Here is a 16,156-nt window from a genome sequence, read left to right as displayed (position 1 = left end):
CCAAAATCTCCAGATTACTTCCACTAACACTTCTGTTAGAATCTTGTTTATCTAATTTTTTTTCAATGTGGTGATAAAAAACAAACAAACAAACAAAACCCCCCAAACAAACAAAACCCCAAAAACAAATGCAAAAAAATAGACAAAAAAAAAAAAAAAGAATCCCTTAGGTTTTGTTACTTTCATTCATTTTGAAGTCTGACCCATCACTGACTGAGGTTAATGGAAATCTTAACAGTGACATGATCTGGCTTGGGATCACAGGGATAAATTATTATTAATATCACAGAAAGTATGTTATGCCCAATATTAACAAAAAAAAAACCCAGGAATTTTTAACAGACATGAAAAATAAAAAAGTACATTACTTTTATTTTTATAAGCCACAGGGAGCTGTTAATATAAATCATTAAAATACTTCCCGGTGATGTCATCAGTTACCATGTATTTGCCCTCTAAATAGATTATTGTAATTTCTGTAAACATCTCATATAAATTTTTAGAACTCTTTGGGGGCTTGATCCAGAGCCAACAAAACCTGATGGGCAGACAGTGACCAGCTTCAATAGGCCTTGGGTAATCAGAAGACTGAATTTCTGCAGTTAAAGAATGAGAACATCAGTGCTCGGAAGGCAGAGAGACATCACACAGACTGATCTAAAAAAAACGAGAGGCTTGCATTGCCTGAAAACTACATGCCTGAAAATAAAATCCACGTAGCAAGGCACTACTCCTTGTAGGAACTGTAGTGCAATTGTCATGGTTGCTGTATGTCACTCAGTTACACGTATGTGAAGAATCGTCTCCCAAACACTTTGATTGATTCCAACTGCCTAAGTGGCATGCAGACTAAATGAGTGCACAAAACTTTAATAAGGACCAGATTTGTATAAAACATTCTCTGCAAGCTAAGTCTGTGTGTCCCAGAATGTAGTCTTTACAAGAAATCTTATTCCACAATGTAGTTATTTTTAAATTGGAAAATTGTTGTATGTTTTTTGTCAGTCACTGTCTTGACGGAGTAGTTTGGGCTTGATCCTGCCAAACATTTCTTTTAGGTGAAGTGCTTGTAACTGTAGTGGCCTCATTGACAAGAATGCTATACTCTGGCATATACCATCCCTCTTGTTGACAAGTTTTTCTTCCAGTCCCCAAAATTACTTGTGACAATCTTTCAATTTAATTATTGTGCCTTTTCATAGAAAATTTGTTTTGCTGTGTCTGTTTCTCCTTATAGCCTGCTCCAAGTCCAAGAAATACCAGAAGCCAGTCAAAAAGTCTTTTTTCCTGGCTAAAGATTAATCTTATTTTTGCAGATATTCCCTTCTGGAATTGACCAGTTTTGCAAAAACGCTGAATCTGTAAAATTGAAAGAAATGCTTTCATTACCTTTGGTCAAATTGTGTATCTAGTTGGTCTTACAATAAATCAGCACAGCAACAGGTGATTGCTGGTGGAGTCTGCATGGTTTCCCAGGAGAAGAGGGATACAGTAAGATTTCAATAGAAAGAAGTTCAAATAAATGGAATTTCAAAAGTGCCTAACTTACATGTCTACTTCAGGATGAGAGGAATCTCACCTTCTAAGCCTAAACTGGAGTCCTGTCAATAACGAATTTCCTCAAATGAAGCCCATTTACCATGTCATAATGATCTACAGATTATTCAATATGAGATGGATTGGAGCTACACTTCTGACTCAGAAAAGCATTATCCTCTGGTCAAAATAAGCTACATATGGTTCACAAGACAACAAACCCTTGCCTTCTAAAAAAGCTTCTAACACATGTATGAGAAGAAAATTAGAGAGCCTAATGTATTTAAACAACACATATGAAATCTTGCTAATTTTTACTGCACTACAAATATTGTGTATTTTTTTAAATTATAATTGATGCAACTTTAATCACAGTTTCCATAGCTATTGCTACCTTTTTGTGCTCAGCAGCTCAATGGCAAGCTCCTCTTTGCTATGTAAAATAATGCTGTTCATCTCCTGAACTGCAAAAGAATGGGAAGGTACTGCTGATCCCACTCTACTTGGAATGTGTACACAGATGGTCAGATGTTTTCAAAGTCATGGAAAAGGCATGAAAGCTTCATCACAGAATCTGTCAGGTGCCTGTAAAGCTTGGATTTGGGCTCAGAGGTTAGAGTGTTAGAGCTGGTAAATATGGGCCAGCCAATGCCTGACTGAAAGCCAATGCCTGACTGAAAGAAGACTGTTAAGGTCTTGTTGAGGGAATTAGTTGGTGGGAGAAATCTCAGGTGTATTTTAGTTGAAATCGATAAGCATGAAACATGATTATCTGGTTGTCTGGAATAAGATGCAGAAGATTTATGTTACTTTTATTTTAATTTTTTTAAAGTGTATGAATGGTCATGGAAACACTGTCTGGCGATGCATACATGCAGCACTAGCACAGCTCAGATCCAGTGAACTAGTGAACATTGCATCCACAACAGTGAGCCCAAACTGCAGAGGAAACAAACTTTGGTCCAGAGAAGTGAATAGGAAAACTGTGGTAGCACTCACTGACACTTAATACCATCTATTTACTGGTGAATGCATTAAGGACAATAATTGACTCTGGATGTGTATGTGCACTTCATATCCTGACCAATTAAAAACCATGAGTAGGTATCAAAATGAGACCAGTGAGAAAATGTGAAAGCCTCCTTCTCATTCAAAAGTTTTAAGAAAGACTTTTAAGATGAAACAGAAACAGGAATTAGTATCTTTTAAATCTTACTTTGTGGTGCACATAGAAGCGTGGGTGTTGAAGAACAGAACAGCAATCATCCGATGAACAGCTGCAACCTATGCTAGCAACCTCACTGAAACCCGTATTGAATTGAAATATTGGAGGCCTTTTTAAACACATAAAAAACCCCTGTGAGCTTTTTTGGATAACTGCTTTATCTGGCAACTTGATCTGTGCATATGATTCAATATTTACCAGTGATCATCACTGGTGAATTTGTGGTTTGGTAACACATAGGCATGAACCCCATCTAACCAGTATCAATGCAGTAACTGCAGTGCCCCTGATTTACACTCTTCTTACAGCATCTGATAAAGTTTTTTAATGGGAGGATTTACTTAAGACAGCCTTAATTTCCTTTTCCTTTGCTTTTAGATTTTTAATTTTTTTTTTAAATATATAAAGGAAAAGTCAGGAAGTATGGATATTACTGTAAATACTGGATCCACAGGTTTGTAGTAAAAATCATGCAATAAAGTGGAGGGCTTCTTGCTCTGTGGGGCTTAATTTTAACTTACTAGTACAAAAATCTATCGCCCTTCTGCAAATACATGAGTAATGTATTTTTTGACACTGTGTATCCTAAGTATTCCTAAATTGATTTGTCAGCTACTTTTATCCCTAACTTACAAAACTACTCATTGAAACCTTCAAGTTTTCCCTTTCTTACTATAGATAGCTTCATCACAACATAAATATCATAGCTTAAAGAAGGAAAGTATGTGAAATATTCAGCCATTTTCCTTTACCCTTCCAAGAAAAAAAGAAACTGTGTTTAAACTGTCAGAAAAATCTCTTTCTTCTGCTGCAGTCTTCCATCCTCTCCAGATGGTAAAAAAAACATTGTTTTTTTTCCTACAATCAGTGAACTTTGAGGAAGCAGTAGAAGACCCTGATGAATTTCCACTTGCAGTGACTTCCATTCCCTCATTTAATTTCTATCCTCCCTATTTCATTTTATAGCCCAGAAAAACCAATAGTTACTCTCATGCCTCAATTCCAGACATGACTTTGGCCTTACAGTGGAATCTCTGGCAGGCCTGGTGGTATGAGAAGGAGGATTTGGGGGTAGGAGAGATGCATTCATCAAGCAGACTGCTATGTCAAAGAAAGATGCTGCCCTGGGATGTGTGGCCAAATTGCTGAGTGTGAGCAGGAGTCTCGGACTTCATATTTAGGATTTTACCAGACTTCAGAATAACACGTATTCTAGCATTTCACATGGTATAAGGTTTTAAGCATAGCTTACAGATTTTAGGGTAACAAAATTTTTCCTTATTAGAATTAAAATGGATTTTTTTATTATTAAGGTAAAAAGGAATTTTGTTGATAACTGCAAACAAGTTAATTTTCAAGCACTGCATTAGACTTCAGCAATTCTTGTAAGACATTAAATTTCACGAAGGAGCAGTTCAGCACACTTGGGATTGATAACATCTTAAAATTACCTGTCATGTAAGAAAATTAAGAGCAATGTATGTCTGTAGGCTCTGAAGACAGGAACTTCTCTCCCTAACCTTGCTAGTGAATTTGATACAGAGCCAGCATGTCAGAATTGTCCATCATGCTGCTCTAGCCTGCTCCAGACTTGCGGTGGAACAGGCAAGTCCCAAGTATTCACTGCCTCTGTATCACACACCAACATCCCCAGAATGTTGGTGTGTGATACACCAGCATTCTGAATGCCTGGATGACTATCGAGGCTTGCAGACTTTGGCTTTTACTATAGAATTATGAAGAAAGAATGCCATAATATTGATACAGCCACAACACCACCACTGTAAGGAATAATGCCACCACCTAAGTATAAAAGAAAGTATTCAGAACCCCTTCATAGGGATTTGATAAAAAAATTCCCAAATAACTCTGACAGAATGTGTAAGACAAAATTTTTTGTGAATCAAAATGTCTGTCAGCGACATTGAAGAATCATGCTTCCTTTTGTGTTTACAACTCACCTATTCACCGTAACTTCAATTTTTAACTACAGATCCCTCTCCCTCTGTGCAATTTACCTGTCTGTTAAGACAACAAGCACTTTCTCTAAGTAAATGCTGACAAGATTGATTTTTATTGCAGGTATAGCTGGTCACTTCTGAAAAGCATTTTTTTATATGCTGCATAGGTTAGTATATACCTTAAAAAATTTAGTAGTCACATCTGCAGTTTGACTGCTTCTTTCTAAAAGACAAACCCAGGCCAAGCAAGACAAAGAATCTGCTGATACACACATGTCACTCCAAGAATTCTCCTGACAAGGTTCCCACACCCAATTTAATTACTTCCCTACTGTAAAAACACTTTCCATCTGCATTTATTGTAATAGTTTCAAATCCAAAACTAACAGACTATAAAGCTAGCTAAATAAATGAATGATATTGGCCTTAGGTCCCAAGCCAGGAGCTATTCTGTAAGGCTGTGTGTCTCCAGCATTCATTTTTATGCTGATGTTTCATTTTATGCGCAGTGTTTTCACTTAAGCCTTGTTTAGAGAAGAATTACCTTGCTCCAGGCTCTGAAGTGTGATGTGCCACACAGAGCCCTCTAGTGCTGCTCCAGCCCAAGGTCTGTCAGAGATTCCCCTCCAAGACCAAAACTCACATAGCAACCCAAAAATCCCACTTCAGGCTGTATACACAGCATGGCATATGCTCAGGCTTGGAACACGAATTCCAGCTCTGTCTGATATAACCTCCAACTGAGGCTGCAGAGCTCAAAATGAAAAGTGTTTCTGTTTGAAAATGCACTTCAAGAAATGAAACTGCTTTATTAACTATTTGTAGCATGGGTTCTCTTGCACATTCAGGAGAAAAAGAAAAGTATCTCATTCCTCAGACACAGCACAAAGAATTTAACTATAGCTTGTAAGAAATTTCCTGATGTGCAGAGATAGTAACAGTACATTGCATTCTGGGTCCTCAGGTTTGTTGCAGTTTGTTTTCATCACACTTTGATGAAATTACATCACACTGGAATTCATGGATTTTAAAGGCTTGAATTACAATAGTCTCATTTGGGCAATCACGACACTCAAAACTACGCACTTGTATATGAGGGTTAGGCTACACTAGGATTCTCCATGGTGTCAAAACACTCAGCAAGAACTTGACTTTTATAATAAATTTCATTCCAAAGCAGCAGCACAGCAAATAAGTTTTTCATTTAGAAGTTGTGAGTACTGAAGGGCAAAGCAGGTTTCCACTGAAGTCCAGGTCAAAACTGCTACTGACTACACTGAAAGCATACTTGGACATTGAACTATCTCCTCCCTTTTCAGTTCTAACCAAACTAAATGAAAATACATATTAATAACAGACATGAGCTAATCAAAGAAATTCAGATGGTGCATAGTGCAGCTCAAGGCACAGGTACTACAATGGCCTTGGATGCTGCAGATGACCCGCAGAGGATCCTACTGCAATAATTAAGGAACATAGTTAAAATATAGGTAAGGATAGGTTTGGGGGGCAAACCTTGATTATTTAACTTTTCTGAGTTTTACTGACAATGTTAGGGAAATGTCAGGTTTATTTTGTGGCTCTCCTCTCACAATGAAAGCTTCTGAGCTTTTATGACACTGAAATAGTCTTCTATACAGAAGCAAGACAAAGACAAGGAGCTCTCACTAAATATTGAAGAAAACTATTCACCAGTTTACTAACGACCAGGAAGATGCACATCTAGAACAGCTACTACTTCACTTGCTCAAAATTATCCATATACATACATGCATGTGAAAAACACGGAAGTTAAATCTGCTTCCTTTTTCCCATGTACATGATATTAGAAATGACTGTACTGGAAAGGAATGTATGGCTTCTTTCCAGCTTATGAACACAGCATGTTTTTCACATGTGAAAACAAAATGAAGTTTTAGTAAGAGCAAATTTTCCCAAATAAATAATTAGTTTTCCACACTGGGAATAAACGATATTTTCAATAAACCTCAAGACTCAGATATGCAGAAAAGGGATAACTGAAGAAAGTGAGATCTGATCACACAGATTTCCCTACACTATTTAATAGCTGGGATTGTTTTTTAATTGAATGTGACCATTCACTGCTATGCCATCATCTAAACTCAACAGCCCAGACTCTAGGCTGCATCTTTGACCGGGAAAAGGGAAAAATCACTTTTCTAGAGTGAAAACCATTACAACTGATCCAACCACTCATTCTTTGCAAAATGCAACTCCAGGGCTCTGATGTTACAAATCCATGGCACAGCTCAGCCTCGCTCTCCGCCACCACACCGCAGTCAGTCAGCGTCAGCCCTCCAGCACCATACCTGGGATTCTGCGGCTCTGAACCATCGGACTCTGGACACGGCTTCTTCACCTGCAGGAGCAAAGTAGTGCTGGTTACTCTCACTTGAAACACAACTTCCTCTTGCCCCCTCCCATCACAGCAGAACTTAAAGCGGATCCTGCTCTGCTCACCGGGATCTCTATAAAGTATTTCCCGCACTTTACAGCAGTGGTTTGCTATACTAAACAGTGTGTTTCATTATTATCCCATGAACAGCTGCCAACTGCACTTCCCCAGGCTCCATTAGTGGGTTAAATGTTCAGCTAAAATAGCTTGGGGAGTAGTCTTAACTAGGAACAAAGAAACCAAAGAACCAGGTTCCCCACTTTGAAATGAGAAAGCCATACTGTTCTCAGCTTGGCCAAGAAATGTTTCCCCAATTGATACTGCTTCTGTTTCCTGCTAAAGCTCAAAATAATAAACACCAGGTTTTGGGGCAAAGCGCACCATTAGTTAAATAATTCATATGGTATTTTTAATTTTGTGAATCTGCTAACTGTATGTTAACTATATTTTCCTATTGCACCAATGAATACATGCACTGTTTTCACTCATATTTGCAAGACATAAGTACATAAAAAGAATTTTAGCTTCCAACTTGATTTCCGCAATACTCTGTTGTAGGCTGATTGGAGGTGATAAAATCCATCACTGTCAAAAAAAAAAAAAACTATTAGAAAACTGTTCTCTTGCAGACTAGGTATCTCCTTGGGATCTTCATGATTTCCACCAAAAATTTAATTGTACCTTCTGGTAATCTAAATTACTTGCATTTTCAGCAAAGGAAAAAACATTTTGCTTGCTAGCTTGCTAATGCAAAGTCCAGGGCTCTGTGGGAGGTTTCGAAGTTCCAGTTTTAAAGCCACCTAGAAATATTGCTCACTGAGGCTCACTTATTGTGAGAGACACAATGAAAAAAAATTCCCTTTACAAACAGCAAGTTCAATGACAAGTTTCAGGATACCTTGCATCAAGAAACTCTTCTATACTTTTTTGCTACTTTAAAAGTATTTCAGAGGAAAAAAAAGTGACTTTGACTCACTTCTATTGAAGTTATTGACAAATGACAAAACACTCACCAGGCCCAACAGAAAAAAGGATTTGACTAATGCTGAATATTATATATATATATATATATATATATATAAAAGTTCCCTCAGCTGAATGCCATGGAACATCACTCATAGAGATGAGCCACTCAGAGCACGAGACACAGTCAGAGCTCACACAAACCCAAACCTGACAGGCAGTATTTCATAAACATTCAGGTGCAAACATCATTGCTATAGTTTTATGTTAACCACATTGTTATTAAAGTAGCATAACATCTGAAATACAGTAAAATACTTCAGATATATAAGCATATGACCATCTGCCATGAAAAATGCCTTCAGTGTGCATTACATACAAACATGAGAAATAGGAATTCAGATTATTGTACTGAGTATCTCCTGAGTATGTCAGTGTCAGAGGGAACTGTTCAAAAAATATATTCAAAATAATTTAAAGACACTGAAATTACAACAGCCTCTCTTTGACAGGACGTGTTTTAATTTCAGAAGCAGTTTGTCTCAACTGAGTCATAGAGATTTGACCAGAAAGGTAATATTTTCATTTCGCATATAAAATATAATTTAAAATTACTGAAAACATAATGTATTGAGAGCTATAAAATACAATAAGTAAAATTAATTAGAAAAGTAAGTATATGCCTAGTAGCTATATAGTATAATCCCTAGATCTTCTTTTTCCACGTCCCTTTAGCATACTATCACTTCCAGCGTATTTTTGTTATCTCCTTGCTCTTAAATTGACTGGTATTTATACATTCCTTTCCAATTTCTTTTCTGTTCTGTGGTTGCCACCAGTAGCACTGTCTCCCACATATGCACTGGGGCTCAGATCTCACTCCCCAGGTCAGGAAAGTTCAACCACTGATGATTAATCAGCTGTTGGAGAGTCTGTCACCTAGACATCCCAACACCTGAATTTTGCAAAGTGACAGCATGTCCTGTGGTGGGCAACTACCACAGAAGCCCAAAGATAGTTCCAGCACACATTAACATAATCTGAGCACTTTTCATAAGCAGCATATATTAAGACCCTTAGTTTTCCTGGGTAGGGATCATGCAGTAATTGGATACTCATGGATGAGTTTTCCTACCACAGCTCACTCAACTACTGCATTTTGTTTTGACCAACATTACAAAGCAATCTAAATATCTGAAAGATTATGCTTTATCCATATAAATTAATATTAAACATAAAAAACCCCCAAAAAATTACTACCAAAAACCCCAACTGATAAATTTTCATAAAAGTTGCAAGGTCATAGCAGAGAAGCCACTGAGGAATTGTATCAAAAAGACTCACTTCCTGTGTGATGCAATAAACTTGGGGAGAAAAAGAAATTGACTATTTATTAGTTAAGAATATTGCAATGAAAGCAAAATGCTTAAAAAGTGAGAGTATTTCATGTTTGTTACTTGGCACAGACATGATGAAGTTCATCCGTGATCATGATCCATGATCTGAAGAAATGTGCAGAAGCATAGAGTATAGATTTGGCTTGTCCTCTAAGACTAAATATAAACTTCATTGTGTATCTTCAGGGTCCCTCTTTGTGAGAAAAGATTTAATAAATACAAATGTTATTTCTTAAAGGACAAACAGGCATGGGATTTTCTTTCAAGTGGCCATATGGAATGAACACCATTTCTCTTCAAGGCTACTCAAGTAGCAAAACAAATTCTGTTATTCATAAAATTATGCCACCCTTGAAGGTGAACAGAAAATCACTGTGAAAATGTCTGATCAAAGACTAAATATTGTTTCCTTTGTCTTCAGCTGCACTGTTTTACCTCTTAATCTGCCTTGCTGACTGTTTTCAAAATAATTAACTTTCGCTAACACCACATTTATTTACATTCTCATGTGTTAAATGCTATAAAAAGAACCTTTTTCTTTACTCCTGCTCTGTTTTCCTTTCCCCCTCTCTGTTTACACAGGTTTTCTCACCATTTTAGTTAAATGCATGTTGAGAATCATTCACAAGAGTAAGATTCTAGTTTCAGTTTGAATTCTGTTGAACTGCACTGAACTTTCCTACTCTGGTTGCCTGCTACAAAATGTTTGTAAAGTTTCAGCTAAAAACCTTCAAATACAAATATTTGTGAGAAGAGACTGCTGTGTTCATGTTTTGAATGTCACGTCATTATGCTGCTGATTGGCTTCAGTGCCTGAAAGCTGGAGGCAAAATCCCAGAATTGAAAGGGGAGGGGGAGAATTACCAATACGCAGGAATTATAATTTCTCTGAAATGGTGTCCACATTTATTTCAGTTTGTAAGATTCTAAAAGGCCTGTTGTCACACTGTTGGTGAACTCCTGTTATAGTGTGGGTCCCGAATTTCTGAAGACCCTATCTGCATTGAATCTCCATCTCAAAGACGCTGGTGCTGAACAAGCCTTAGGATTACTTCTGAGTGCCTGGAGAACCCCATGCCATCAGGAAATCTGACACTATCAAAACTGTCCCTCTTAGTCAGTTCCATCTCCCACTGTGCAGTGCCCTGGGTACAGGGTAGCCAGGCAGTACCCTGAAAGTAAAAAACCCCTGTAGACTCAAATGAAGGGAGGAAAAACAGAGAAAAAAAGAACAGGGAGAAGGAACAGAAATCAGGGCACAAAAGAAGAATGGGCTCTCCATGGTGGCAAAACTAGAGGAGAGCAGAAGCCAAATGAAAAAAATGTGACAGAGGTAGGGGTGCAGTGTGGACAGAAGACGAATACTGGGACTGGCTGAGATGGAACACCACAGTTTGCTCTCCTCTCTTCTAGATTTGGGACTAACACCACAAACATGACCTTAAGCACTCATCAGATATCAGTGAAACTCATTACAAAAGTCATTAGTGACCAGTCTGCCCAGAGCAATGGACTAGTTCTGCTACTCCAGCTGTACAGAAGACCTAATTAATGATCCAAGCTTATTTTCCAAGGGAAAATATACTTTGAACTTAGAAGATTGCATATAAATGTTAGTTTTATGTAGAAAAATGAAAGTCCCATCTGGCTTAAACTTTTATTAAAAATAATCAAAGTTTTATACAATTTCTACCTTCACCTGACTTGATTCATCAGAATTCAAATATGAACACTTTAAAAGTGTCTGATAATTTGAGGTCACTGTGAAGATATGCATTTATTAGGCAGCAAAGAACTGCAATAAAGGTATATGATAAATATTTACATGATAAAGGATTTTATATTAATTGGGCTTTGGATGCTTCATGTTTAACAAAGATAGAGTGAGGAACATTAAAAGAAAAATCTAACTATGCATTCACTGGAAAAAAAGACACCCCCTGGAAAGCCTAGGATGTCAGGTAATAAGATCTGCACCATAATGTGCAAGAAGCTGAATTTCCACAGGCCATATTAATTCTGGCATTTCCTTGCTTCTGATGTTTTTCTTTGCAACATTAACATCTTTTAACATGATTTTATTGGACCCCATTACACTAAACGTTAAACCATGAAATGGTCCTGCTCCATGAGGTGTTCTCACACACACACACTAAACGTTAAACCATGAAATGGTCCTGCTCCATGAGGTGTTCTCACACACACACACTGGTGGTATTAAACTCGTAATGCAACACAGGTGAGAAATCCCTTCTAACACTTACAGCTGAAAAATCTTGCCACATCAGCACTAAATTATTCTGGCAATGAATCTGCTGAGTTCCCTCATCCACTGCACCAATTACAGCCTTGAGATCCCTCCTAAATCAGTAGGGTTGCAACAGGGCTGAGTAGAACCTGCAATGCTTTGGGCCTGGAGGAAGCAGCTATGCATGGTAGTGCTGTGGAGGCTCTAACATCAAGGAGACAAGAGTTAAGAAAGAAAATCACTTTTTGCAGACACAAGGACAACCTCAAATCACATCTTTGTGCTTCCTCAGCCTGTGTGATTGCTCTGGAATATGGGCAGAGCAAGTGCACTTCGACTGCCTGGATGACTACCTACAGCAAATTGCTCTGGAGGAAGCTGATCCATCTCTGCTCACTGCCCAGGGAAGGGACTATGTCTGTAGAACAACTCCAGGAAAGGATGGCACAGGCCAGGGAGCAACTTGATGGAAATAACAGGTAGAAGAATAAGACTCCAGATATTAGTAACACTGCAATGAGTATGAATAGTAAAGAAAATTAATTCTCCTCAAATGTTTTTTACATGCTGACTTTGATAGTGTTTACATGGAGTTTTATAACTGTCTTGACAACAAAAAAACCTTACTGGAGACTATCTTTACAATGCCTTTGTACACATCCTTTGCCAAAGATTTCCTTTGCTGCCACGACGGCATTGATACTACAAAACAAATAATGTCATTTGCTTGACCAACAAAAACAGGGCAAGGGTTTGCTTACAGATACAGTGCTGGGATTGAGTCACAAATTGTAGCCATGCAGAAAATACATGTGCTTTTGATTTAATTAAAAAACCCACAACCAAACATTCTTGAAAGTGAAGCAGTTTTTTGATGACTGAATTCAAATAATACTCCAAATATGTATGTCCTGTGACGAAAAAATCTCAGTGAAGCTCCTGCAAAATCAAACATATGCTGAGTAGACCAGAGAAACATATGAAAAGAATACTGAATAATCCCTAATTCTGAACTGATTTTTTCAGAGTAATTCACTATTCTGCCACACTTCCATAACTCTCATAAGTATATTACTCACTTAAACCTAGTGACAATAATAACATTATAATAAAGTTTGTATTAACATACAATATTAAATGAAATTAAAATGCATGTGAAAATGTAAGACTACACTTTTGTGCACAAGCAAATTTTAATTACAATTCTGATGTAGCTAAAACCCCCAACACTGATGCTACTGTTGAGTGAAAGCACTTGAAGCAATAGAAAACTGATTTTCCCCCCTATTTTTCACAGTGCAAAGACTGTACATAGCTGTATTTTATCTGAATCACACCCTGAAGTAGATTTTCATATTTCAGCAGATCTGAAAACAAGAGTTCTGATTACAATGGAAGAATGAGTCAAAATATGCTACATAAATTGATTTAAAATTCACTGTTCAAGGAGTTTTGTGGTTGTTGGTTTGGCTTTTCTGAATAAAAGTCTGTATGAGCTAGTTCTCTAGTGGAAACAACATGTCTGCTCACCACCTGAACTAGCTGTTCAGTGGTCTCTTCTATTTTCTTAGTAATGAAATCACTATGCCATCAACTAAAATTGACAACTCTAATCAAAACAAGATTGAGGTTTGAGCATTTTTTTTTTTTTATAAAAGGAAAGTGTAAATTATTTAAAAGTTTTGAGTATGAAAGCAGACTGCTGATGCTGGCCTTCACATTTTATGTAGGACAGCAGAGGAGACTTCATATTCAAAGACATCAGATATGTTTCCATGCCTCTAAGGGGTGAGAGCAAGGGATGGGAAAAAGGGAAGTCACTGCTGTTCCACCATAATTTCTTGTATTTTCCATACAAACCTTTCCTGAGATAGATTTGCTCTCGATGAAATGCATCACGAAGTTACAGTAGTAACGCTGGTCAGAACCACTAGAAGATGTACACCTAACTCACAAGGAAAACTAATCCAGAAGGGATATATTTACTATTAAACACCTACAGTTCAGGCATCTAAATCAGTCTAGACTTATCACATAAGGCTTCCTTTACATGTAACAGAAAGATACAGATGCATTTCACCAGGCCTAGAGCAGTCATCCATTTCAGGCAGAGGGGAATTACACCAAATTAACTGTGACTAATGGCTTCTGCTCTCCACTCACCTGCTGAAACACAGGTAGTTGGGAAACACTGAGGAAATGGAATGGTGCTGCAAAAGAGAGACGGGCAAAGTCTGTGTGCCTCATGACATCCTCCATGAAATCCTCTTTGTTGGCAACACTGATTTTAAAATGGAGAGGGATGGCTCCCATGGAAGTTGCATATTTTAGAGCCTCAGCTCCTTTGAACCAGTCACTGAACTTAGTAATTTTAAGAAGGAGCTATGTCTTAAAAACCATACAATAATCTTAAATGCTTCCACTTCTTGAGATGACAATCTTCATGACTCTCACAATGTTTTGGATTTTCTGTACAAACTGCTGCTGAGAACAGTGTGGACAAACCAGGAACCAGTCCATGGACAGCCCAAAGAGCTGCAAAGAGGCACTGCATTTCATTCAGGTCTTATTTTACCAGGCTGGAATGATGAGCAGTGACACACTAGAGCTCTTGCTGGTGTGCACATTACATACACATTGAAGTTAATGGGAATTTAATCAATCCAGGTAAATACCTTTTTCATATTTCCAATGAGACTATAATGATCATTTCTTTTGGGCACACTGCACAGTCTTACCATTGACACAAGCCTTTGTAAAACATAAATCAGAAAGCTTTATATAAATAAAACATGCAACTTTGTTTCTATTGAGAAGTTTTAGAGAATGAAGGTATCATTAAGGTGACATGATTGATAAAATCTGAGACAACTTTAACTCCTCAATTTTCTTATTCATATGCTATCATTGGGAACTAAACATTCCTTCCTTGGTAATTTCTTGCTAGTGGAAAGGTTTCCTATGTGTTTGTTTTTGCAACATGACTAATGGGTTCAAACAGTTCAGAGCTCTAAGCATTTTTAAAATCTTTTATACCTGCAAATATTTTTAAAACACATTTTAAACTGCCTTTGGCACAAGTGTACTAAAAATATCAGAGGGTGCACAGTCAAGTCATAATTTAAGCGATTGGAACCTGTAAAGTAGTAAATTGTACATTTTGAAAAGCATTTATGCATGCACTGCGGGAAAAACTGGCATTCTCTTTTTCTTTTTGTTTGTTTGTGTACAATGAAAGAAGGAAATTTGCCTTTCCCCCTAACTGGTGGGTCAGGCAGGGCAAATGCCATACTACAATGGCACATTTTGTTTCAGCCTGAGTTACCTAATAGCTCAGAGATCACAGAATGCTTTTCACTGCAGCTGGGAAAGAGAAAGGAATTAGTTCCCTATTCAGATCTTCCAAAGGCCAAAGGTTTGGAAACTCTACCAGCCTTGAGCTCATTTATCAACAAATTCACAAATTCAGATTCAGGAAAAAGTACTAATGCACTAACTCTGGTTTTCTCTCATTCTCTTTTCTTTCTCTCACATTATTTTCCTAGCTCTCTCTCTCCCTCCCACCCCCATCATCTCTTAAAAAATGCCCACACCAACCTAAATTCAAACCTTTGGCGCTTTTTTTTAAACTAACTTTTCATGTCAGCACTATAGCTCAGAGAAGCTGAATCTGCAAGTATACCCTTGGTGTCTTCCTGGTGTCTTCCTGGTATCTCCAAACTGGCAATCAGCTAGAAGATTTTCCATGTTAATCTAGACATGGAAAATGCTTACTGCTTTTACTTCAGTAATGTTCCCATGATGTCCTCCAGTTTTGTTGCAACCACACCATTTTTTTTAAAGTGTTTGCTTTTTAAATATTAGTATTTCCAAATACCATTGATCTCTGCTCAGGCAAAAAAACCCCAACATACTGAAATGCAGGAAAACAGTTACGCTGTGCAATGCTTTCTGGATTTCACCTTGCGATTCCTCAGCTCCACAGATTATTGTAATCAATCTAGGTGTATCAAAGCTGCTTTGGAGGTATCATTTAATATTCAAAGGAATACCACGTCATCTCCTGTTATATGCATAAAATTCAGAACTTCCTCGGAAAACCTGAACTTATTTTCTTTCCTCCTGCTTTTCAAAACCAACCAGGGCCAACAAATGCAAAGAAAAAAAGAGTAAACTTTGAAGCTGAAATTTAAAGCAATGAAAGTCAGGAAGTTCAAAAGTTAATGCTCCTATGGCTGTGTTAACTTGGCCATGTTGCAAATAGATCATGCAAATACTTCAAGCTATTTTGTTAAAGGCCTATAGTACTGTGCCATAAAGCATAATAAAACATGCTGTTTTCTTTTCATGTGGAAACCAATTTGTATGAGGAACAGTACAGTTATATTTCTACTGCTAATGCTGACTTCT

At 37.5% G+C, this 16,156-nt stretch overlaps 1 protein-coding gene across 10 annotated transcripts in view; it reads right to left on the bottom strand.

The window, feature by feature from the left end:
• Positions 1-16,156, bottom strand: part of EYA4 (EYA transcriptional coactivator and phosphatase 4) — a 143,931-nt gene that overhangs the window by 61,911 nt on the left and 65,864 nt on the right. For all 10 annotated transcript variants that reach the window (XM_041423867.1, XM_041423868.1, XM_041423869.1 and 7 more), the window contains one exon: positions 7,053-7,102. In XM_041423867.1, coding sequence (XP_041279801.1) covers positions 7,053-7,102 — 50 coding nt within the window. The remainder of the gene's footprint in view (positions 1-7,052; positions 7,103-16,156) is intronic.

This window comes from Onychostruthus taczanowskii, unplaced genomic scaffold (genome assembly GCF_017590055.1).
Source record: "Onychostruthus taczanowskii isolate IOZ18803 unplaced genomic scaffold, ASM1759005v1 scaffold8, whole genome shotgun sequence".
Classification (NCBI taxonomy): Eukaryota; Metazoa; Chordata; class Aves; order Passeriformes; family Passeridae; genus Onychostruthus; species Onychostruthus taczanowskii.
Note: the sequence above shows the minus strand (reverse complement) of the source record. Positions and strands in the feature narration are given on the sequence as shown.